This window comes from Wyeomyia smithii, chromosome 1, assembly GCF_029784165.1.
Source record: "Wyeomyia smithii strain HCP4-BCI-WySm-NY-G18 chromosome 1, ASM2978416v1, whole genome shotgun sequence".
NCBI lineage: Eukaryota > Metazoa > Arthropoda > Insecta > Diptera > Culicidae > Wyeomyia > Wyeomyia smithii.
The window spans coordinates 108,821,301-108,846,345 of NC_073694.1; the positions used below are offsets into that span (position 1 = coordinate 108,821,301).

The 25,045-nt window shown below is 39.9% G+C and overlaps 1 protein-coding gene and 1 long non-coding RNA gene across 2 annotated transcripts; both read left to right on the forward strand.

Annotated features, from left to right (window-relative positions):
- Nucleotides 1–4,860: 4,860 nt before the first annotated feature.
- On the forward strand, nucleotides 4,861–6,154 carry LOC129717066 (uncharacterized). Its single transcript, XM_055666908.1, has 3 exons — nucleotides 4,861–5,310; nucleotides 5,434–6,066; nucleotides 6,140–6,154. Exons 1-3 carry the CDS (start codon nucleotides 4,861–4,863, stop codon nucleotides 6,152–6,154), a joined length of 1,098 nt encoding a protein of 365 aa, XP_055522883.1.
- A 12,784-nt stretch (nucleotides 6,155–18,938) lies between these two features.
- Nucleotides 18,939–19,678, forward strand: LOC129734021 (uncharacterized). The gene is made up of 3 exons (XR_008729763.1): nucleotides 18,939–19,110; nucleotides 19,167–19,223; nucleotides 19,419–19,678. It is a non-coding gene; the product is annotated as an uncharacterized LOC129734021 (long non-coding RNA).
- Nucleotides 19,679–25,045: the final 5,367 nt, after the last annotated feature.

The window sequence follows — 25,045 nt, forward strand, 5'->3', positions numbered from 1 at the left end:
TATCTTCAGTCACAAAGTTCACTTGGGATCCGCTATCCAATAGAACGCAGCATGGATGAGGGTGGTTCTCCTGATCAAACACATGTACCACTGCGGTAAGCAGCAGAACAGTCTTGGTCGCTTGGGCTAGGTTGGATGAACAGGTCGTAGACACAGGTGGCTCTATGATGGCAGGAATCTTCTGCTTCGATGTGGATGGTTGATTCGAAGCAGCCGGAACCGGTGGTGTGCTTGCCACTGCTTCCGCGGGAAGAGAAACGTTGGACGGTTTCTCCAAATTGGGTACTCCATCATCATGGAGCAACGTGTGGTGACGTCGTTGACACTCATGGCATTTCTTGTTAGAAGGACATTCTTTGGAACGGTGCCCTTTTCGCAGGCAGTTAAAGCAAACTCCAGCGGCCCGTATCTTTTCATTTTTCTGGGATGCCGTCAGGTAAATTAGCGCGTTGCATTGGTAGTTCCGATGATCACCACCGCAAATCTCACAAGTTTGAGGTGTACTTGCCGATACGGTGTGGCTCTTCTGTGGCAAAACTTTCGTTGGTTGCTGCTTGCTTTTGAAAATTGGAGGTGCTGTTTGGAAAGCCGCTTCACAGTTTTCTAGAATCTAACATCTGGATTTCAGGAACTCGTTGACTTGTTTGTAATTTTGCAGCTCGCCTTTCTTCTGAGTGGCTTCCCACGATTTACGAGTTGCCTTGTCCAAGGCAGAAATAAGCATATAAACAATTATATGCTCCGATACTCCAGTGATTTCTTGTTGAAGGTAGCGCAAACTTTCGACGTGTCGATTGGCTTCGGTGATGATTCCTCCCAATTCCTTGTGGGACTCCGATGTCATTTTTTTCAAATTCAGCAACCCACGAATGTGAGTTTCCACTAGTACCCGTTTGTTCTCGTACCGATCGGATAAAATTCCCCAAGATTGCTAATAGTTGCCTTCACTCAGAATCTTTGCATCTAAAATTCCAGCGGCATCTCCAGTCAACGCCTTGTCGAGATAATACAGTTTAATGGCATCTGTATCCCCCGAATTAGCCATTAAGTCTTGAAAGATAGCCTTGAATTTCGGCCAAGAATCATAGCTTCCATCAAAAGATGGAATTGGTGCTTTCAACGGTTGTTGCTGGATGATGACCTGAGGGCCTGTGGGACTTACGGAAGGAGTTTGTGTGGCAATCCGTGTTTCCGCTTCCAATAATAACTCTTCCACTGCATTGGAAACATTGTAGAACAGCTCCTCAAAGTTTGCATACTCATCATCCTGTGCATCGATCGCTTCATCGGGTACAATGGCTAATATCTTGTTATGAATTTGGCTCGGCGTAATTGACACTCAAATTTGTAGACAACACTCCAAGTTGTGCCAATCCAGGCGTTGAAGTGATTAGTGTCCGGTTGATTCGCATCAACTTCTGTTTCGCAGCAGTTCTCTGGCGCACTACCCAAGGAACAATTATTGTTGCCTAAACGTTTACTCCATCACTTTTATTAGGCTATAGTGGAACAACAACCGAAATGAAAAATAAGAAACTTCTGTTCAATGGTTGTTCAGTTAAATTTGGAGAAATTATCTGACACACAGTTGTTTAGGAACGGCGAAGAGAATTTTAAACAACAACAGCAGAATATTTTATTCAACACTTGTGAAACCAGCGTTGAACAGCTGCACCGGAAAAAGTTTATTAGGCTACTGTTCGGCATGTGTTCGACCTGTCTACCAAATTACCTAATAAACATCTGTTAAACCGTTGCTCGACTTTAGAAAGGCTTTTGTTAAACGCGTGTTTAATAATGATGTTTGCCAACGTTTGTTTCGCGCATTAGAACGTACTTACCCAGCTCATGCTGAATAATGGCGGGGAAAAAAGTTTAATCGACATTAATTCAGCTCTTTTGGCACAAACAAAATGCAAAATTAAAATTCAATTTTTTTCATTATAATTATTATTATTTGCCTCGTATTAGTTTTTTACTTGTTGAAATACCTATGGGTAAATTTTTAATTTATATTAGAAAGCAATACCACCCTATTTATAAACCATCCTTTTTGTGTTGGGTTCCTTGTGAGATTCGAACTTGCGGTCCATTGCTTGGCAGTCACCGAAGAATGCATCTGAACTAATCTGTAATATGACGTATGCTGTGTTTCAAGTGAATATGCTTCTTAACGTTCTGGTCTAACAAACGTTGAACAGGCATTACATAACTGCGGTAATATAAACTTATTGCACGCAGCTTTAATGTCGAATCCGTTTTCGCGGTGTAGCTACACGAGGACTACACTTGTGCCCTGTGAGTATTTTTTTTTTTTTCATTTTCCCGTACTACACCCGAAAGCGACAGGGTGTAGTTTAAAACACCAACAACAAAAATAAATGCTATCAAATGCCGTACGAAAAAAATTAACAGCTGGGTGTAGTTTCGTTTGAGTGTTCGTTTCAAGTTAAGGTTAAAAAGTGTAGTCCGGGACGGTGTAGGGTGTAGTACCGTCGCGAAAACGAACTAGACATAAGCAAAACTTACCGGTTGATTTGACATGACCAGGCATGCCAAATCTACAGAATAGTCAGCAAATCTTGGTTTTAGTGCGTATGTAAGCAACGGTCATAACGTGCGCCGGCATTGGTATTTTCTCCCTTAATGCTTTTTATGGTGGTTTCCTATACTTATTATAATTATTTTTAAATATTTCTGTGAAATAAATTATATATATATATATATATATATATATATATATATATATATATATATATATATATATATATATATATATATATATATATATATATATATATATATATATATATATATATATATATATATATATATATATATATATATATATATATATATATATATATATATATATATATATATATATATATATATATATATATATATATATATATATATATATATATATATATATATATATATATATATATATATATATATATATATATATATATATATATATATATATATATATATAATTTATTTCACAGAAATATTTAAAAATAATTATAAAAAGTATAGGAAACCACCATAAAAAGCATTAAGGGAGAAAATACCAATGCCGGCGCACGGTATGACCGTTGCTTACATACGCACTAAAACCAAGATTTGCTGACTATTCTGTAGATTTGGCTTGCCTGGTCATGTCAAATCAACCGGTAAGTTTTGCTTATGTCTAGTTCGTTTTCGCGACGGTACTACACCCTACACCGTCCCGGACTACACTTTTTAACCTTAACTTGAAACGAACACTCAAACGAAACTACACCCAGCTGTTAATTTTTTCGTACGGCATTTGATAGCATTTATTTTTGTTGTTGGTGTTTTAAACTACACCCTGTCGCTTTCGGGTGTAGTACGGGAAAATGAAAAAAAAAACACTCACAGGGCATAAGTGTAGTCCTCGTGTAGCTACACCGCGAAAACGGATTCGACATTAAAGCTGCGTGCAATAAGTTTATATTACCGCAGTTATGTAATGCCTGTTCAACGTTTGTTAGACCAGAACGTTAAGAAGCATATTCACTTGAAACACAGCATACGTCATATTACAGATTAGTTCAGATGCATTCTTCGGTGACTGCCAAGCAATGGACCGCAAGTTCGAATCTCACAAGGAACCCAACACAAAAAGGATGGTTTATAAATAGGGTGGTATTGCTTTCTAATATAAATTAAAAATTTACCCATAGGTATTTCAACAAGTAAAAAACTAATACGAGGCAAATAATAATAATTATAATGAAAAAAATTGAATTTTAATTTTGCATTTTGTTTGTGCCAAAAGAGCTGAATTAATGTCGATTAAACTTTTTTCCCCGCCATTATTCAGCATGAGCTGGGTAAGTAGGTTCTAATGCGCGAAACAAACGTTGGCAAACATCATTATTAAACACGCGTTTAACAAAAGCCTTTCTAAAGTCGAGCAACGGTTTAACAGATGTTTATTAGGTATTTTGTTAGAGAGGTCGAACACATGCCGAACAGTAGCCTAATAAATTTTTTCCGGTGCAGCTGTTCAACGCTGGTTTCACAAGTGTTGAATAAAATATTCTGCTGTTGTTGTTTAAAATTCTCTTCGCCGTTCCTAAACAACTGTGTGTCAGATAATTTCTCCAAATTTAACTGAACAACCATTGAACAGAAGTTTCTTATTTTTCATTTCGGTTGTTGTTCCACTGTAGCCTAATAAAAGTGATGGAGTAAACGTTTAGGCAACAATAATTGTTCCTTGGGTAGTGCGCCAGAGAACTGCTGCGAAACAGAAGTTGATGCGAATCAACCGGACACTAATCACTTCAACGCCTGGATTGGCACAACTTGGAGTGTTGTCTACAAATTTGAGTGTCAATTACGCCGAGCCAAATTCATAACAAGATATTAGCCATTGTACCCGATGAAGCGATCGATGCACAGGATGATGAGTATGCAAACTTTGAGGAGCTGTTCTACAATGTTTCCAATGCAGTGGAAGAGTTATTATTGGAAGCGGAAACACGGATTGCCACACAAACTCCTTCCGTAAGTCCCACAGGCCCTCAGGTCATCATCCAGCAACAACCGTTGAAAGCACCAATTCCATCTTTTGATGGAAGCTATGATTCTTGGCCGAAATTCAAGGCTATCTTTCAAGACTTAATGGCTAATTCGGGGGATACAGATGCCATTAAACTGTATTATCTCGACAAGGCGTTGACTGGAGATGCCGCTGGAATTTTAGATGCAAAGATTCTGAGTGAAGGCAACTATTAGCAATCTTGGGGAATTTTATCCGATCGGTACGAGAACAAACGGGTACTAGTGGAAACTCACATTCGTGGGTTGCTGAATTTGAAAAAAATGACATCGGAGTCCCACAAGGAATTGGGAGGAATCATCACCGAAGCCAATCGACACGTCGAAAGTTTGCGCTACCTTCAACAAGAAATCACTGGAGTATCGGAGCATATAATTGTTTATATGCTTATTTCTGCCTTGGACAAGGCAACTCGTAAGTCGTGGGAAGCCACTCAGAAGAAAGGCGAGCTGCAAAATTACAAACAAGTCAACGAGTTCCTGAAATCCAGATGTCAGATTCTAGAAAACTGTGAAGCGGCTTTCCAAACAGCACCTCCAATTTTCAAAAGCAAGCAGCAACCAACGAAAGTTTTGCCACAGAAGAGCCACACCGTCTCGGCAAGTACACCTCAAACTTGTGAGATTTGCGGTGGTGATCATCGGAACTACCAATGCAACGCGCTAATTTACCTGACGGCATCCCAGAAAAATGAAAAGATACGGGCCGCTGGAGTTTGCTTTAACTGCCTGCGAAAAGGGCACCGTTCCAAAGAATGTCCTTCTAACAAGAAATGCCATGAGTGTCAATGACGTCACTACACGTTGCTCCATGATGATGGAGTACCCAATTTGGAGAAACCGTCCAACGTTTCTCTTCCCGCGGAAGCAGTGGCAAGCACACCACCGGTTCCGGCTGCTTCGAATCAACCATCCACATCGAAGCAGAAGATTCCTGCCATCATAGAGCCACCTGTGTCTACGACCTGTTCATCCAACCTAGCCCAAGCGACCAAGACTGTTCTGCTGCTTACCGCAGTGGTACATGTGTTTGATCAGGAGAACCACCCTCATCCATGCCGCGTTCTATTGGATAGCGGATCCCAAGTGAACTTTGTGACTGAAGATATGGTCAACCGTCTTGGTCTCCCAAAGAAACACGCCAATGTTCCGATTGTTGGTATCAACGCATTGCGATCCCACGCTCGGGATAAAACCACCTTGAAGTTCAAATCCCGAGTTTCGAACTTCCAAGCAAGTCTCGAGTGCCTGATTACACCGAAGGTGACTGGTACAATACCAGTGTCGAAGATCAACACCACACACTGGAATCTCCCCGAAGGAGTGGTTTTGGCCGATCCCGGCTTCAATACGCCACAAAAAGTTGACCTGCTAATTGGTGCTGAGCTGTTCTTCGATATCCTGAAACCGAGCCAATTAAGCCTAGATGATAACCTGCCACAGCTGAGAGATACTCATCTTGGATGGATTGTATCTGGTGTCATCGTCGAGCCACAAATGTCCAACATTTCCGTCCAGCATACCAACCACACTTCCCTTGAAGATATCGAGCGAATGATATATATATATATATTATGGCATATATATATTATGGCAGAGCTGTATGCCACCACGGGTCGGTAATTGGCGATCACCGAAGGCCACGGAAGTGCTCACTGCTAGCAAGCAGTCCCGGACCATCAGCGGGAGCTAGCCTAGGTCGTGGCGAGATTCAGGCACTGGGCCGCTGAATTCTCGCAAAAGCCACACTGGCCGGAAGCAGCTCCGACGGAGCGAGTAGTGCCGCTCCCACCACCCAAATGCACTATACCGCCCATTGGGACTGATGCCAGTAATGTTCCCAATTACGGCAACTGGTCGCATCACTATAGGATACGAGTCGGATTTCGTTTTCGTACCATGATTTTGGGCTGGCACCTGCGCCGAGCTCCCTTAGTAATGTCGTGTGATAACGGCTTGAAACGGCGAGATTACAACCGGTGCAGGGGTCTCCGTCCCGTAAAACCTGGCAGGCCTTCCAGTACGTTCCGAGTCCATTGCCTGGTGGGAACCAGGCAGGAGTAGGATCAGATGTCTTTTCCTGACTTGCGCCGGTCGGGGGTGTCATAGTTGCCCATAAGGCGCTATGGCAGCCGCCCCTAGCCATGGCCTCACTGCTCCGGCATAGACTACCTTGGGACCATTTAGGCGACTACTCCATTATGGATAAGGATAGCGGCTGGTAGGGGGACCCAATTAACAAGAATGCAGAAAAACAAAACTCTGGAGATGGGGGCAGATGGGTTGGAAAACCCATTTGCGCGAGGTGGCATCCAGCGGTCTCCGCCTAGAAAAGTGGAGACGGATGCAGTGAAGGTCGCCTGCGAAGACGGTAAAGGCAGTACGCCTACCGGATCTACGCAAGACATCGCGGTGGCTGGTCCACAGCTATTAAAGGCGGTCGGAAGACAGCGGGACACGCTACCGAGGGTAGTGGCCCTGTCTGAGCAGCTCGATGCTATAATCGAGTTTGCGAAAAGTCGCAGCAATACAACGAAGTACTTGAAGCAGGCCCTCTACATGCTTCGGTCCTCCGTCGATGCTGCGAAAAAGGAGCACGCCGAGCTCGAAATGAAAGCTGCGGCTGCGGAGAAAGAGGAGACGAAGGTGACCGAGCTGGCGACGAAGTCGGTCCAAACGGACGCTAGCACGTTTGCGGCGGTTTGCGCGGCAGGGCCAGCTGCCAAACGAACGCGACAGTCCCCGGGAGAGACGGCCCCCGGGGGCACCAAGAAGCGTTTAATCGCAAACAGCCCCCAGACCGGTGTAGGAGTGGCGCAAGCAACGCCCACGGTGGCAGCCAAGGAGCAGAAGGCTCCCGGTAACCCGTGGGTAACGGTTCCGGGAAGGAGTAGGAACCAAAAAGTGGTGGCCAAAAAACCGCATCCGGTTACAAATCCTGCGACGAAGAAAGTTAAAAATAAGGGCGACGCACTCATCCTTAAGACAGAAGAGTCAAAGTACTCGGAAGTCCTTAAGGCAATGAGAGGCGATGCGAAGCTCAAAGATCTGGGGGCAGATGTGCGTAGCATCCGCCGATCCCGCAAGGGAGAAATGATCGTTGAGCTCCGCAAAGAAGCCAGAAACAAGGGCCCAGCCTATCGGGCATTGGCCCAAGAGGCGCTTGGAGATAGAGTGCAGGTTCGGGCACTCACGTCGCAGGTAACCCTACAACTTAAATACCTGGACGAAGTCACCGAGGCATGCGAAGTCGTGGATGCCCTCAAGGAGCAGTGCGAAGTGGTTGTGGCACCAGAGGCAGTTCGACTGCGCAAAGGCCCAGTAGGAACCCAGACCGCCACTGTCAGGCTTTCGTCAGTAGACGCAAACCAGGCGCTAAAGGTAGCGAGGCTCAAAGTGGGCTGGTCAATGTGCCCACTCAGCATCTACCAGCCGCCGGAGGTCTGCTTTCGATGCTTCGAGCAAGGACACAAGTCCTTTAGCTGCAAGGGGCCTGACAGGAGCTCCCTATGCAGGCGGTGTGGTGCTGCAGGCCACAAAAGCAAAGACTGCGGAGAGCCCCCGAAGTGCTTGGCGTGCGCCGGGAAGCGTGACGCAAAGCACATAATGGGAGGCCCGAGGTGCACGGCCGGTAAGCCGACTAGCAAGCCACGGGCGTGAGAGTGACACAGCTAAATTTGAACCACTGCTTCGCGGCTCAGCAACTGCTATACCAAGCAGTCACTGAGTCGTTGTCGGACATCGCCATAATCTCGGACCCCTACCGAATTCCTTCCGGAAACGGTAACTGGATTTCGGACGGGTCCGGTATGGCGGCAATATGGACGACGAGCAGGTTCCCGGTTCAAGAGATAGTGTCAACTTCAAACGAAGGATACGCGGTTGCCAAGGTGAACGGAGTGTACTACTGCAGCTGCTATGCTCCGCCTCGTTGGTCTACCGAGCAGTTCGCAAGGATGATCGACCGAGCCACCGGGGAGCTGATCGGTCTATCACCGTTGGTAGTGGCGGGCGCATGGGCAACTGAGTGGGGAAGTCGACGCACAAACCAGAGAGGCCGGATCTTGTTGGAGGCTTTGGCGAAGCTCAACATAGATCTGGCCAACGTCGGCTTGAAGAGCACCTTCAGTAGAAACGGCGCGGAGTCGATCATCGATGTGACATTCTGTAGTCCAGGATTGATCACGAACTGGAGGGTAGACGATGGCTACACTCATAGCGACCATCTGGCGGTCTGTTATAGCGTAGACTGTAAAACGAGACCGCATGTGGCGAGTAGAATTAACACTCCAGCTCCTCGCGGGTGGAGGATACCACACTTCAACGAAGAGGTATTTGCGGAAGCAATTAGACTAGAACACGAGGCAAGCAGAATTCGTAACCCGAGCGCTGATCAACTTGTTGCCATACTTTCGCGGGCGTGCGACGCCACTATGCCTAGGAACCGCCAGCCTAGGCATGGAAGGCCACCAGTCTACTGGTGGACCGACGCGATAGCGGACCTCCGCAGAGCGTGTCTTCAAGCGAGAAGAAGGATTCAACGTGCGCGAACCGACGAAGAAAGGGAAGATCGTCGAGGGGAATTCAGTTCCGCAAGAGCGGCGCTTAAGAGAGCAATAAAAGCTAGTAAACGTGCGTGCTTCGAAAGACTGTGCGCTAGTGCCAACACTAACCCGTGGGGTAACGCCTATAGGATGGTGATGGCCAAGACTAAGGGTGCGATGGCGCCCGCAGAAAAATCACCAGCGATGCTTGAGCGGATCATAGAGGGACTCTTTCCACGCCACGAGCCAAATCCTTGGCCTCCGGCTGGCGAGTCACTTCACCGACGTTCCAGTATCTCAAACTCAGACCAGAGGTGGTCGGCCAACCTGCCGAACACCCAATATATGAGTGACGGCGTTAGCCGTGCCGAGGCAGAGGAGGCGGAAACGGTTACGAATGAGGAACTCATCGCGATCGCCAACTCCCTGAAGGTGAGCAAGGCACCGGGATTGGATGGGATTCCGAATCTGGCTGTGAAGAAGGCCATCAAAGAGGCCCCCAGACTATTTCGGGAAGTCATGCAGAAGTGCCTGGATGACTGTACATTCCCAGACAGATGGAAGCGACAGAAGCTGGTCTTATTGCCGAAGACAGGGAAACCACCTGGTGACCCGTCGGCATACAGACCGATATGTCTGCTCGATACGGCGGGTAAGGTGCTCGAGAAGGTTATTCTCAATAGACTGGTTAGGTACACCGAATGTGCAAACGGTCTGTCGAGTAACCAGTTCGGCTTCCGAAAAGGCAAGTCTACGGTGGATGCTATTCTGTCCGTCACCAAAACAGCAGAGGTAGCACTCCAGCGTAAAAGATGGGGCATTCGCTATTGCGCAATCGTCACGTTGGACGTGAAAAATGCGTTCAATAGTGTTAGCTGGGATTCCATAGCCCACTCGCTTCGGAAACTAGACATTCCGGTGTCTTTGTACAGGATTCTGGAAAATTATTTCCAGAATCGTGTGCTAGTTTACAGCACAGACGAGGGTCAAAAATGTGTCCCAATTACCGCAGGGGTTCCACAAGGTTCCATCCTGGGCCCGGTACTGTGGAATATCATGTACGATGAAGTGCTGAAACTAAAGCTCCCCCAAGGGGTTGTGATCGTTGGATTTGCGGACGACATCACACTTGAGGTCTACGGCGAGTCGATCGAGGAGGTTGAGTTGACGGCTTCGCACTCTATAAGCGTCGTCGAGGACTGGATGCGCTCCAAAAAACTGGAGCTGGCGCATCATAAGACGGAGATTTCAGTTGTCAATAACCGCAAGTCGAAGCAACAGGCGTTGATCAGTGTCGGGAATTGCACCATCGCCTCTAAGCGCTCCCTGAAGCTGCTGGGGGTGATGATCGATGACAAGCTCGCCTTCGGGAGCCATGTCGAATATGCCTGCAAGAAGGCTTCAATGGCTATTGCAGCATTATCTCGCATGATGTCCAATAGCTCAGCAGTGTACGGCAGCAAGCGGAAACTTCTAGCTAGCGTGACTTCGTCCATACTGAGATATGGCGGGCCAGTGTGGTCCAAAGCATTAGGTACTAGTAAACATCGGAGTAAGTTGGAAAGTACCTACAGGCTCATGTGCCTGAGGGTTGCGAGCGCGTATCGAACTGTGTCATACGACGCAATCTGCGTCCTGTCCGGCATGTTGCCTATCAGCATAGCCATTAAGGAGGACGTAGAATGCTTCGATCAACGTGACACAAGGGGCATACGAGGTACCAGAAGATCATTCTCGATGATCAGATGGCAGCAGGAGTGGTCCAATTCCGCGAAGGGTAGATGGACGCATCGACTTATTCCGGACGTATCCGGATGGGTCGGGAGGCGCCATGGAGAAGTGAACTTCCATCTGACACAGATTCTGTCAGGCCATGGTTGCTTTAGGCAGTATCTACACAGATTCGGGCATGCGGGGTCCCCCATGTGTCCCGAGTGCGCGGATGCGGAAGAGACTGCTGAGCATGTCTTCTTCGTGTGCCCTCGTTTTGTGCATGCGCGGAGCGACATGATGGTAGTGAGCGGGCCAGACACCACTCCGGACAACCTAGTTCGGAGGATGTGTAAAGACCCAAACATTTGGAGGGCGGTTTGTACAGCCGCCTCTCAAATAGTTTTAGAATTGCAAAACAGGCGACAGGTTGACCACCGACACGCCAGTGTTAGCTAACGGCCAGTCTCCAGGTTAGTTAGCTAAGTTACCAAAAAGACCTAAAGAACCAAGAGGGTGCACAGAGCACAAAAGCCGCTCCCCGAAGCAATACCTAGCGGTGGTCCCGGGGAGTATTATGGGCTGGAGACTGAAGGGGTTTTAGTGGGTCCGGTCACTGATTCAAACCAACCCCACACTCCCTGAGGTTGGTCACCTCAGGGGTTTGGATGCAAATTTCCCCTTCACCTGAAACAAAAAAAAAAAAAAAAAAAAAAAAAAAAAAAAAAAAAATATATATATATATATATATATATATATATATATATATATATATATATATATATAAATATATATATATATATATATATATATATATATATATATATATATATATATATATATATATATATATATATATATATATATATATATATATATATATATATATATATATATACAGGGGGTAGACAAAATGATTGAGACAGTCAAAATTTTGTCAATTTTCAAAAGGTCAGGACTTTACGAAAAATGAATCAATTTTGACGAAACAGGTTTCATTTTACTGGAAAACTATCCTACTTTTCAAATATTATGTGAGGACTTGATGCGGCCAATGGACACCGAAAATATTCTGGATTTTAGGAGTGTGTGTCGAAATGTTCATTTTTGCAACGCTTAGAACTTTTTCTGACAGCTAGTTTCATGTAGATTTCTATATTGCCCATAAATAAGAATTCATTCCGAGTTCATTGATACCTAAAGATTGAAAATCCGTCGAGGGACCATCGAGCTGTAACCATTTTTGTGTAATAAGGATTTTCGGAAATAATAAACACCACTTTGTACAAGTAGTATGCCATAAAAATCACTTCTGAAAAGAGAAATGGATGTGTTTAGGATTTCGGAAATGCAAAAGAGCAATTTAAAATTACTGTACTTCATTTATTAGTACGGAGTAGGGCCACCATTAGCTGCAAGAACCGCTTGGATCCTCCTAGGGATCGATTCGTACAGTCTTCGAATTTCCTCCAACGGTATGTTATCTCTTTCATGAATTCTCATATAACTTTGCAAACCGTAGCTTTCGTCACTCCAACCAATTTACAGGTCATGGCAATCGTAGCACCTGCTTCACGAGCACCGACTATGCGGCCAGGTTGAAATTCCGTTAGCACGAATGACATTGCTAAAAATTCTTTAAAAGTAAACAATGATGCAATGAAACAGTATTTGTTCCCTTTTTATTGAAATATTTAAATATGAGTAAATTTGTGAAAATCGCTTGTGTCACTCATACAAGAAAACATCCATGGTATTACAGTTAACTCTCCCTAACTCGATTTCGAAGGGACAGGGATCATCGAGCTAGCGAGGGTATAGAGTTAAATTATAGGTAAATTATAGAAAATAATACGAGTACAGTGGCCTAAATACTCTAGATACTCATCGAGCAAGAGATTATCGAGACACATAACATCGAGTGAAGGAGAGTTGAGTGTATACTGATTGTTGGAAATCCGCTGACCATACCAAGCTTAGTCAGATATCAATTCTTTGAATTCCGGAGATAGAAAGTGATGACGTTGCATCACGAACTTACCGAACAAAAATTACGATTGTGACGTCGCAACTACCACCCAGTCGCACAGTGGCCGGAAGCCGGACAAAACTCAAGTTCTAATTATTGATATTTTATATTTTTTTTAAAGTTCTACTGTATTGAAAAACGTGTTTTCCAAATATCAAGACAATTGGATATTATTTGAATTTTTGAGAGCACTTTAAACGTTGTTAATTCATGTGAGTTCAATGATTTTTTCGCTCAGAAAGCACATATTGGGGTTTAGTTTATCTAGTAAATACTCACCTAATACTTATTCGAATTCAATGCGATAAATTCCCGATCAGAAAGAAAAAACAAAAATGTAACAGAAGTTGTTAGTTTGTTACGGGAAAAACCTTACAGGCTGTGTTTTCAATTTGGTCCCGTTAGGTGTTAAAATAACAGAAAATATAACAGAAATGATTCTACTAGTATCAAACACATATATAAATTTGTTACTAATATATCAGCTTTCTAACAAAATAAGATAGTATTTAGAACAATATAATAACAAACATTGTTACAACAACAGGTTTTGATAAAAACGAAAAATTAGTTGGACTTTTTTCAGAACTACTTCATGTCACGTTTTGTTATCATAACTCATTCAGATTCAATTTTGTTATCAAAATTATATGGAAAAATACAAAAGTGTATCAAAATATGTTATTTGTATCTCACGTTGATAGAATTTTGTAATTTTTAGTTATGCTCTTCTGATCGGGTTGCATTTTGAAAATAAATAATCAGAATTGTATTTCGTGTTGAATGTTTTTATATAATTCATCTTAACTTTTGTAAAATGTTTGAAATACCTATTGAGTGGTTTGAAAAAAACTTTTTTTTGCGCAAATGTATGCTGTACGATCTGACCCATCGGTTGACACAGGTCGCATAGTATGCATTTTATAGGAAATTTTCTCTACTTTTCGAATATTAAGGTCCCATTTTGCCCCTTTCTGCCCCGCTGAACAAAAATTTTAATTGAAATTAAAATAGTTTGAATGAAGACGCATGGTGATTTGTGAAAGTTACATTGTTTTACAGAAGTCGTTAGTAGTTTCATTCAATTGTTCTAGAAGAACATCATCGGTTTACGTTCAAATGTGAAAAGAAGGTTTAAGATTTTACTCGTCATCGTCAGTATCATCATGACTGAAAATTAATAAATCTTTCACCTCTTATGTGAAAGAACTTTTCTTTTTGTTGTTGTGTCTAAAACTCGGAACTACCGGATCTGACGCAATTGGCAGCTCAGGCATTTATTTTCTCGTGTTTTTCGGATTGCTTTATTCATGCTTTCTTGGGCTCCTTCCGAAAGTTTGCCAACGGAACTCGAAGATTAAACAATTATTTCACATCCTTGAATTAGTAATTTGTATAGTGTTGTTGAACATCCATACAATTTTACGTAATAATGAACGGTAGCGTTGGACCTAAATTTTGATGCTTCAATTCTTTCGCCACTCGAAATCGTTGCTAGCAGCGTTTGAGATCGCTGGATTAAATTTAACTCGACTTCTGTTATCTCCAAAAAAACTTCTGCATTGGAAAAAACGTCTAACTGTAACACCGTTATTGCTATTGCCGAAGCGAGCGTGCGGTTTGTCGACATGTAGACCAAGTTTGACAAAAAATTCTATTTGAATTCGCTGTTTGATGCTGTTGAGCTGATTGTTGTTACCTGTTCTCAAATATTGGGAATAGGTAATATTTCCATTCAATTCTACTCTGAAAATTTATTATGAAATTAAGGTTTAATATTTAATTTAAATTCAATATGAAATCTGCTCTCTGAAAAAACTGCAAATATCGACAAATCAATAAAAGTCTGCACACGGACTCTAAAAATCTTCATTTTCGAATAAATTTGCATATCTGGTGTCCCTGATTACTGTAATACGATGGTGACACGTCACAAATTATGCACTAACGTATATAGACACTGTATTTTTACTAGTATGAAAACTCATAAAACTGGCATATCCCGTTTTGACCATGTTAAACGACAAATTTTTGGCTAGACTCAAGTTTTTTGAATCTATTAAAATTACTATTTTGCATATACAAACATATAATATACTGTATAGTTCGTTCGAATGCACATTTCCCTTAAAATAGTATAGAGTGAAAAAAAGACAGAACAGTTAATGACAGTGGATTTTTTCTTTTAAGGGCAGCTGATTACACACAACATTGATCTTAAATGAATGAATATTTCTTTATATTCTACTCACGAATTTTAGTTTAACGTATTTAACATTTTGTTTCCTAGATTAATGCGATGTATTAATTGAGCTAAAAATGATATCTATTTCAATATTACATGATCGCAGTTTTCCAACTGCGAAATTTGGCACACAATCGGCTGGTTCACGTTTTGACAGTTTATACTGGTTTCCTATATTCACTTTGCCAGACACTGACTATACTGACACCGTACTTATTCAAATTATATTTATAATCAAAATTTTAATTTATTATTGTGAAATAATGCATTATTGTTAAATATTTTATATTATATATACTATTCTAAGTTTCGCTGCTGACTACTGGATCCTCAAACATAACAAGAGATGGGAATATAAATGAATAATGATATACATAAAAACACTACGACGTAATTTTAGCCATAAGAAAATTTTAATTGCACTTTAGGGAGATATTTTTCCAACTTTTTGAATTTTTGATACCAAAATTGAAGTTTTCATAAAAAAAATCAACCTAATATGGATTTTTCTGCTTTTTAAATGAACATTTTGGGTTTTGTCCGACTTTTGTACGGAGACCCGCCACTGTGAGTCGGGTGCCTCGTACACTGTATATATGAAACTACACTACCTCTTATTATATTTGCCGCTCTCACCAGTACATTAACAATATTTAGGGCCTTAGATACTGCATAAAGCTACTAACTGGCCGCAATGGAATACATATGTATGCACCTAACAGGAAAAAAAACCTGCCAAAAACAACACTCATACTTAAATAATCCGTATCTCGATGGTTCCTTGACGGATTTTCAACTTTTGGGTATCAATGAACTCGGAATGAATTCTAGTTTATTGGCAACATAGAAATCTACAAGAAACTAGCTGTCAGTAAAAGTTCGAAGCGTTGCAAAAATGAACATTTTGACACACACTTCTAAAATCCGGAACATTTTCGGTGTCCATTGGCCGCATATAGTTCTCACATAATATTTGGAAAGTAGGATAGTTTTCCAGTAAAATGAGACCCGTTTCGTCAAAATTGAGTCATTTTTCGTGAAGACCCATCGGTTGACACAGGTCGCATAGTATGCATTTTATAGGAAATTTTCTCTACTTTTCGAATATTAAGGTCCCATTTTGCCCCTTTCTGCCCCGCTGAACAAAAATTTTAATTGAAATTAAAATAGTTTGAATGAAGACGCATGGTGATTTGTGAAAGTTACATTGTTTTACAGAAGTCGTTAGTAGTTTCATTCAATTGTTCTAGAAGAACATCATCGGTTTACGTTCAAATGTGAAAAGAAGGTTTAAGATTTTACTCGTCATCGTCAGAATCATCATGACTGAAAATTAATAAATCTTTCACCTCTTATGTGAAAGAGCTTTTCTTTTTGTTGTTGTGTCTAAAACTCGGAACTACCGGATCTGACGCAATTGGCAGCTCAGGCATTTATTTTCTCGTGTTTTTCGGATTGCTTTATTCATGCTTTCTTGGGCTCCTTCCGAAAGTTTGCCAACGGAACTCGAAGATTAAACAATTATTTCACATCCTTGAATTAGTAATTTGTATAGTGTTGTTGAACATCCATACAATTTTACGTAATAATGAACGGTAGCGTTGGACCTAAATTTTGATGCTTCAATTCTTTCGCCACTCGAAATCGTTGCTAGCAGCGTTTGAGATCGCTGGATTAAATTTAACTCGACTTCTGTTATCTCCAAAAAAACTTCTGCATTGGAAAAAACGTCTAACTGTAACACCGTTATTGCTATTGCCGAAGCGAGCGTGCGGTTTGTCGACATGTAGACCAAGTTTGACAAAAAATTCTATTTGAATTCGCTGTTTGATGCTGTTGAGCTGATTGTTGTTACCTGTTCTCAAATATTGGGAATAGGTAATATTTCCATTCAATTCTACTCTGAAAATTTATTATGAAATTAAGGTTTAATATTTAATTTAAATTCAATATGAAATCTGCTCTCTGAAAAAACTGCAAATATCGACAAATCAATAAAAGTCTGCACACGGACTCTAAAAATCTTCATTTTCGAATAAATTTGCATATCTGGTGTCCCTGATTACTGTAATACGATGGTGACACGTCACAAATTATGCACTAACGTATATAGACACTGTATTTTTACTAGTATGAAAACTCATAAAACTGGCATATCCCGTTTTGACCATGTTAAACGACAAATTTCTGGCTAGACTCAAGTTTTTTGAATCTATTAAAATTACTATTTTGCATATATAAACATATAATATACTGTATAGTTCGTTTCGAATGCACATTTCTCTTAAAATAGTACAGAGTGAAAAAAAGACAGAACAGTTAATGACAGTGGATTTTTTCTTTTAAGGGCAGCTGATTACACACAACATTGATCTTAAATGAATGAATATTTCTTTATATTCTACTCACGAATTTTAGTTTAACGTATTTAACATTTTGTTTCCTAGATTAATGCGATGTATTAATTGAGCTAAAAATGATATCTATTTCAATATTACATGATCGCAGTTTTCCAACTGCGAAATTTGGCACACAATCGGCTGGTTCACGTTTTGACAGTTTATACTGGTTTCCTATATTCACTTTGCCAGACACTGACTATACTGACATCGTACTTATTCAAATTATATTTATAATTAAAATTTTAATTTATTATTGTGAAACAATGCATTATTATTAAATATTTTATATTATATATACTATTCTCAGTTTCGCTGCTGACTACTGGATCCTCAAACATAACAAGAGATGGGAATATAAATGAATAATGATATACATAAAAACACTACGACGTAATTTTAGCCATAAGAAAATTTTAATTCCACTTTAGGGAGATATTTTTCCAACTTTTTGAATTTTTGATACCAAAATTGAAGTTTTCATAAAAAAAATCAACCTAATATGGATTTTTCTGCTTTTTTAATGAACGTTTTGGGTTTTGTCCGACTTTTGTACGGAGACTCGCCACTGTCAGTCGGGAGCCTCGTACACTGTATATATGAAACTACACTACCTCTTATTATATTTGCCGCTCTTACCAGTACATTAACAATATTTAGGGCCTTAGATACTGCATAAAGCTACTAACTGGCCGCAATGGAATACATATGTATGCACCTAACAGGAAAAAAAACCTGCCAAAAACAACACTCATACTTAAATAATCCGTATCTCGATGGTTCCTTGACGGATTTTCAACTTTTGGGTATCAATGAACTCGGAATGAATTCTAGTTTATTGGCAACATAGAAATCTACAAGAAACTAGCTGTCAGTAAAAGTTCGAAGCGTTGCAAAAATGAACATTTTGACACACACTTCTAAAATCCGGAACATTTTCGGTGTCCATTGGCCGCATATAGCTCTCACATAATATTTGGAAAGTAGGATAGTTTTCCAGTAAAATGAGACCCGTTTCGTCAAAATTGAGTCATTTTTCGTGAAGTTTCGTTTGAATTTTGACAAAATTTTGCCTGTCTAAATCATTTTGTCTACCCCCTGTTTATATATAAATATATATATATATATATATATATATATATATATATATATATATATATATATATATATATATATATATATATATATATATATATATATATATATATATATATATATATATATATATATATATATATATATATATATATATATATATATATATATATATATATATATATATATATATATATATATATATATATATATATATATATATATATATATATATATATATATATATATATATATATATATATATATATATATATATATATATATTTAGTTATTTTTTTTCACTGTTTTAGGCTTGTTATTCGTTGGGATTTAAACCTACTTGTCAAGTAAAGAGAACTAATCTTACAACTAATTTAGTTGCTTACTAACAGACTATGAGGAAAGCTTATCGTAGCAATTGGGGATTGCAGCGATTTTTCTCGAATGTTGGGAATAATTTTATTTGACATAGCTTCTAACATTTCGATACCAGTAAGTCTGTAATTTGAGTGTACCAAACCAATGATGACGCTTTAAAATCTTTTTAGAATTCAATTCTGAATCCTTCAAAGCGTTTTTTTCTAGTTGAACATCAACTCGATCAGGTTGGTATTGCATAAAGCATTGCTGGTCTGAAAATTTGTTTGTAAATCAAAGGTTTATTCTTCAAACAAAGTTTATGATTACTAGTAATTAGACGACATAAAAATCATATATATTTATTGCACTATGCCTGTATACTTTCAATTTACTGTTTGAAAATAAGTTTTATGATTTAACTATCTGTTTTTTTTTTTTAGTTGCTGGAGGAGTGATTACTGATGATGCGGGAGAAGAGGATGGAACAATGTAGCTACAACAAAACGACAACACAGAAAAAGAAAGGTGTAAAAGATTGTGTATTAGGCCACTTTCTGCATAGTTTTAATTTATATATATTGTTTATTCAAAAGCAAGCTTAATCAGTAATCTGTGAATCTGTATTAGGACATATAAAAAGATTCAACATCTTGTATTCCTACTGAATGTACGAAAATAGAATGATTTTTATTTATTAAAAGGCACTTTTTCATCACACATCAATAAATTTTTAATCGGTCTCGTTTGTTTCCAATAGGGCGCTTAGTACTCAGTTTTATTGCAAAAGAAAAATTGAATTTTGATATCTTTCGTGTTATAGATTCAAGCTTTATGCAATGCAATGACGCAACCGGTTACGGAACACCGGAATTTATTGTAGTGAATATTTAACTGGGTATGGGGCTAACAGCAAAGGCTGTTAGACGCACCCAAATTTATGTTTCTTCAATTGATTTTTACTGATTAAGATTTGATATGAAATAATCCACTTTGTAACCAACCTGATAACCTGATTTCAAAATACCTAGTCGTAACAAACTCGGTTGACTGACCGTTTCCTTAATTTATTTATTTAAGTTGTGTGCTCGACGGAGAATCCGGGTGCCTTTTTAGGTATTTCATTTTTTTCACCTTAATCTATAGTGCTAGAAATTGGTGACATCTCAGAACTCGTTGAAAGGCAACTTTGGATATTAGTTTTTAAACAGCAGCGGAGGGAGGGGTAACGTGAATAGTGGGGTACCCGTGTAACCAGAATTAATGTTCTTGTAACGTTTGCAATTTTTATCCGATTTAAATAGTTATAGCACTAAAAAATTCAGCAACTTCAGTTTTCCCGTGGGTATATTCCGAAACTGAGGAGCTCTATGAATTTTTGAACAGAATCTCACACTTATTGATTCATAGTTTATGAAATTACTTCAACAATCTATTTTCATGGTTTCGTGTGTTCTTGGTGATATACCTACAACATGGTCCTTGTTTTGTTCATTGAATGATTACTCTAGAAGAGCCCGATAGGAAATTTGTTCCCGAAATGGCTTGCTAAAGTTAATTCATGAATTGGCTTTCATGATATGGCTATAATATAGTCAAATTTTTTTTTGTTTGGAATAAAAAAAATTTTAGGGGGAACACTGACGATTTTGAAAGAAGATAAGCTGCGAATCTAAGGCAATCCTCGAGACAGTTGCGATCAGCTGGAACCAGTTTGTTTTCATCTTTTGACATCTTCACGTTTGTACGAACGGTCGCAACTTGGAAGCAATGTGAATCGAAAAGCGTGAAAAATAACAGTTGTCCGATTGGTTGCTCTAGTTTTGCGTGGAGCAATACTTTACCCAACAATAGAATACCACTTTAGATTTACTTTCCAACGCTCAAAGGTCTCGTGTTCGGTTATGTTTTGGATTTGCAACTTGAAAAACAACAACAATAACAAAGGTACAAGCAATGGAACGTCACCCGTGGATTGCCTTCTTTTAGTGGTTTGAAAACAACGTTTATGCTGCGTTAAACTAACTATACGACGCGTTGAGAAGGATGTTCCATAAAACCAGTAGTCTAACGTTCGCGTCTATAAGAGCTAAAGAATTGCTCCTTGAAAGACTTAAAATTCATATGTGCAGCATTTGAATAACACGTGCAGAATAACAGTCGCCAGGTTGCCGTTTGAAATGTTCAAATCGCTTTTATTAGGCGAGAATGCAACTGATGAGCGGAGACCTTTAAAGCGCTTTAACGCAGCACATATTTATTAGTGTTGCTAATAATCTCTTGCAAACGTTTAAACAACTTCTGTTAAACTGGAGTTCCACTATTGGAATAATAAATGAATAACGAATGCGGCAACGTTTGTACAACAAATAATTCAACGTGTTGTTTATTCAGCACCGGTTGCATCTACACTGCTCTTATTCCACATTTGCCTTATAAGGGCTTCCAAATTGTTCCTTGGGAATAGCAGTATTGTGACAGCCTCAGCGGTAAATGCAGATGCAGTCGGTACTTCCCTGAGGCCGATGTAAAGGTAAATGGGAGCAGCACGGCGAAACAGTTCGGGTTATGCTTAGACGCGCGTCATTTTTCGTTGTTGATATTCCCCACATGAAACGACGCGCTTTCGTATGATAGCGGTGGTATTAGCGGTAGATGCATTTGCCAACACTTCCTCCAGTAAAGCCGTGTCTAGTTTTCAATGTGAAAACACCTTTCTCATTGTGTTGACCGTGCGTCTTAGTCCTCACTATCAAGGTAACACAGAGATGTAAGATAAACAGTACATCCTATGATAAATTGAACAATTGTCCTTATAAGGACAACAAATGAATTAATGAAGATTTAATTTTGAATTAGAATACTTCTCTCAGGAAGTTCGGCTATATAGGGATGTGAAATGAAAATCTAAAACTGAAAAAAGTGAGAACAATTTCTGTTCCGTCTCCGCCGAAAGCAGATCATTCACTGCTATGTTGTTACTGTCGACAACATACGCGGCATCGGTATTCATTCCAACAGAAACCGAACAACCAATCAGCGAAGACCACCAAACCCCACCTCCAGCGCGACGCTATAAAAGCAGCGGTCGCATCGTGAAGTTTTTCAGTTTTGTTTTAACCATCGTTCTGTAAGCATCAGCAGTAGGAAGAAGAAGAAAATAAAAGTACCGTCATCCGGGGTAAGATTGTGCCAAAAAATGATGCTTTCTTGATCTCAAGCTTCTAACGCACACATTTAAGCAAATAATTCGATCCAAAATACACCAATGCATTCTAGAATGTTTTGTTATCAACTACAACAAATATGGTTGAGTTACAATAAACTATAATTTTGCTAAAAATACATAAACTTTGGCTCAATCTCACCCCTTCTATGGGGTGAGATTGTGCCAAAAACAAAAAGTTGAATTTAATACCTGTTAAATGAACAGTAGTGTATCTACGAATAATCCACATGGTTAACATGATAAAACAGTAGGTATAGGGACGACCATAAACAACGTGGACTATTAAGGGGCTTTAAGGGGTTGATCAGAAACTATATATCATATGAATTATATAAAAATGTATGGCTGGATCAAATTGATGCATAGAGTAATTAGTTATGAGAACGTGGCTTATAGACAGTCTCTATACACATAGTGGCGTCTCCAGGTAGCCTAAAAAGGGGAAACGTTAGGACATGAAGTTTGAGAAGACTTTTCGTTTCAATTATTATGTGTCATTGACAACTGTATATTCCATTGGAGATCTCAAAACCTCTGGAAACGTACCCACAACCCTCCTTCTTCTCTTTAAAAGTCATCAGTTTATATAGAATTGGTGTACAAAATTTTGTTACATTCCATTAGTAATATCAATAATTGAAAATTTCTATCTACCAATTGAGAACAGTAAGCTTCTCAAGCTTTTAGTCATTATTTCAAAGAATACCATAGCTAGACAACATACCTTATGCTGTGGGGACAAAAAACATACCCTATGTAAACAATGCAAGTGTTTTGATGTATACTGATATAATTTTGTCGTGAATGTGAATTCCGCACACTGTGCTGTTCAATATAGCTTGGCACAATCTCACCCCAAAAGGGCTCGAAAAGTGAACAGTTTGGAAAAATATTATTTTCTGAGCCGGCACAGGTTCAATGCATAATATTTCCTCAACTCATTGGAGACGACATCCTAACGTACCAACTGAGCAGTAAGTTCTTGTGATTTCTTGATCGGATTGGTTTTCCTGGGACATTTTTGGATAACGTTATTTGCGCATGTTTTTCACCCTGTACTTTGAAACATTCTTTAAGCGAAACAGTTCACTGATATTATCTATATTCAATTTTAAGTTGTGAATAAATATGTCATGTTTCATAAAGTATTGAATTTGAGGAATTAGGTTTTGCAAATCTCAAGTAATTTAACATACAAACATTTCCCGTTTTGGCTCAATCTCACCCCCGTGGCTTAATCTCACCCCGGCAGACGGTAGTTAAGAAATATCAACGGTGTTCAACTCTGCTATAGTTTTTCGTCCTCGGCAAGGAGAAAAGTCAAACCCCAGTTCTTTTCAGAGCTTCCAAGAGTTGATTGATTGACACTTGCTCCCTTTGCTCGTTCCACTGAATACAGTCCACTTTGCTGTAGCAAGAGTTCTCCCCAGACCGAACATAAATTTTGGTCCTTCGAACCGGATCGCAGTAACCTGTCGAACGTAGCTGCTGCTAGTGCTACTGCTGCTGCTGTCGATTCAAACCGCGCGCGAAGCGAAGTAGTTAGTTAATCGCGTTCGTAAAAAGAAAGTGAAATGTCAGTGCTACATTCGCCGAGACAAGAGCAGCATAACACCCCTGCTGCTACTGATGCGGTTATACAAACGGAAAACCTAGCTCAATCTCCGAATGATTCTTCGTCGTTTCACGGATTCGACGAATGGGAGATGCAAATGGTTGCTGCTAAAACGCAGGAGTATAAAGGATTTAACCTTCAATTATTTTTTTATTTGCTTTGAAAAAAGCATGTTGCGGTTCAAAATCGGTTGCTAATTACAACCTTTGAGCTGCCCTTACATTAGGGGAATTAAGATACACGGACAACATGCATTGTGGAAGCTATTTCACATTCTTAAATTAGACGGGTGCGACAAATTTAAATTGCTAGTATGCAACACAGAATGCTTGTTTACGTTGCCAAAAATTATTAACTTTCAATGACTTGTTTATTTGCCCTGAAAAAAACATTTTGATTTCCGAAATTGGATTTCCTGATGGCAATCTTCATGCTGCCCCAACACGGGGGGAATAATGGCTGTCTGGCGACACACGCTGAGAAAAACCGCGCTGCTCCTGAGACGTGGTGACCAACCACAGGGCTAATGCTGCTGCTAAGGAAAGACGACTGCTGTTGTCGCTGTCTAGAACTATTATGAGCGGCTCCGGCTGAAACAGGCTCTTATATAGGCCAAATAGCATGTTTTCAATTGCAAGGTATATGATCCTGTCGACCGTGCTTGTGAGGCAAGCATATAACGACCAATCAGAGGTCGAATTTTTCGTTTCGACAAGGCTTGACTATTTTCAATGGTACAATTGTGTGAATAATAAAATTACAATTATCTTATTTTGGGAAGAATCTTAGAAGCTTTTGAAATCTATTGCTGCAAGAACGAAGGAAATCCATCGAATACTAACCGATTCATTAGCATTTGAAATTGGACATATTTTTCACTTTTTTCGGTTTTAGATTTTCATTTCACATCCCTATGTAGCCAAACTTCCTGAGAGAAGTATTCTACTTCAAAACTCTTCTGAAGACCGTAAGACGCTACGATGCTTGTAGAAACAGCTATTCACCCCAAACTGATTGAATGTCTTATGAACGGCTCACCATTGAAATTTTCCAGCAACACTGCTACAGCATGCTGCTATTGCAAACTTGCTTAAGTATGAGAAATGATTTCGCGTGGAATTAATTTTCAAAGTGTGATTTTTGCTCATAGTATCTTCGGGGAAGCCTCCAAGATAAATTTAAGCGATATCATTTCTTATCACATGGTTGAATTTGCATGCTGCAGC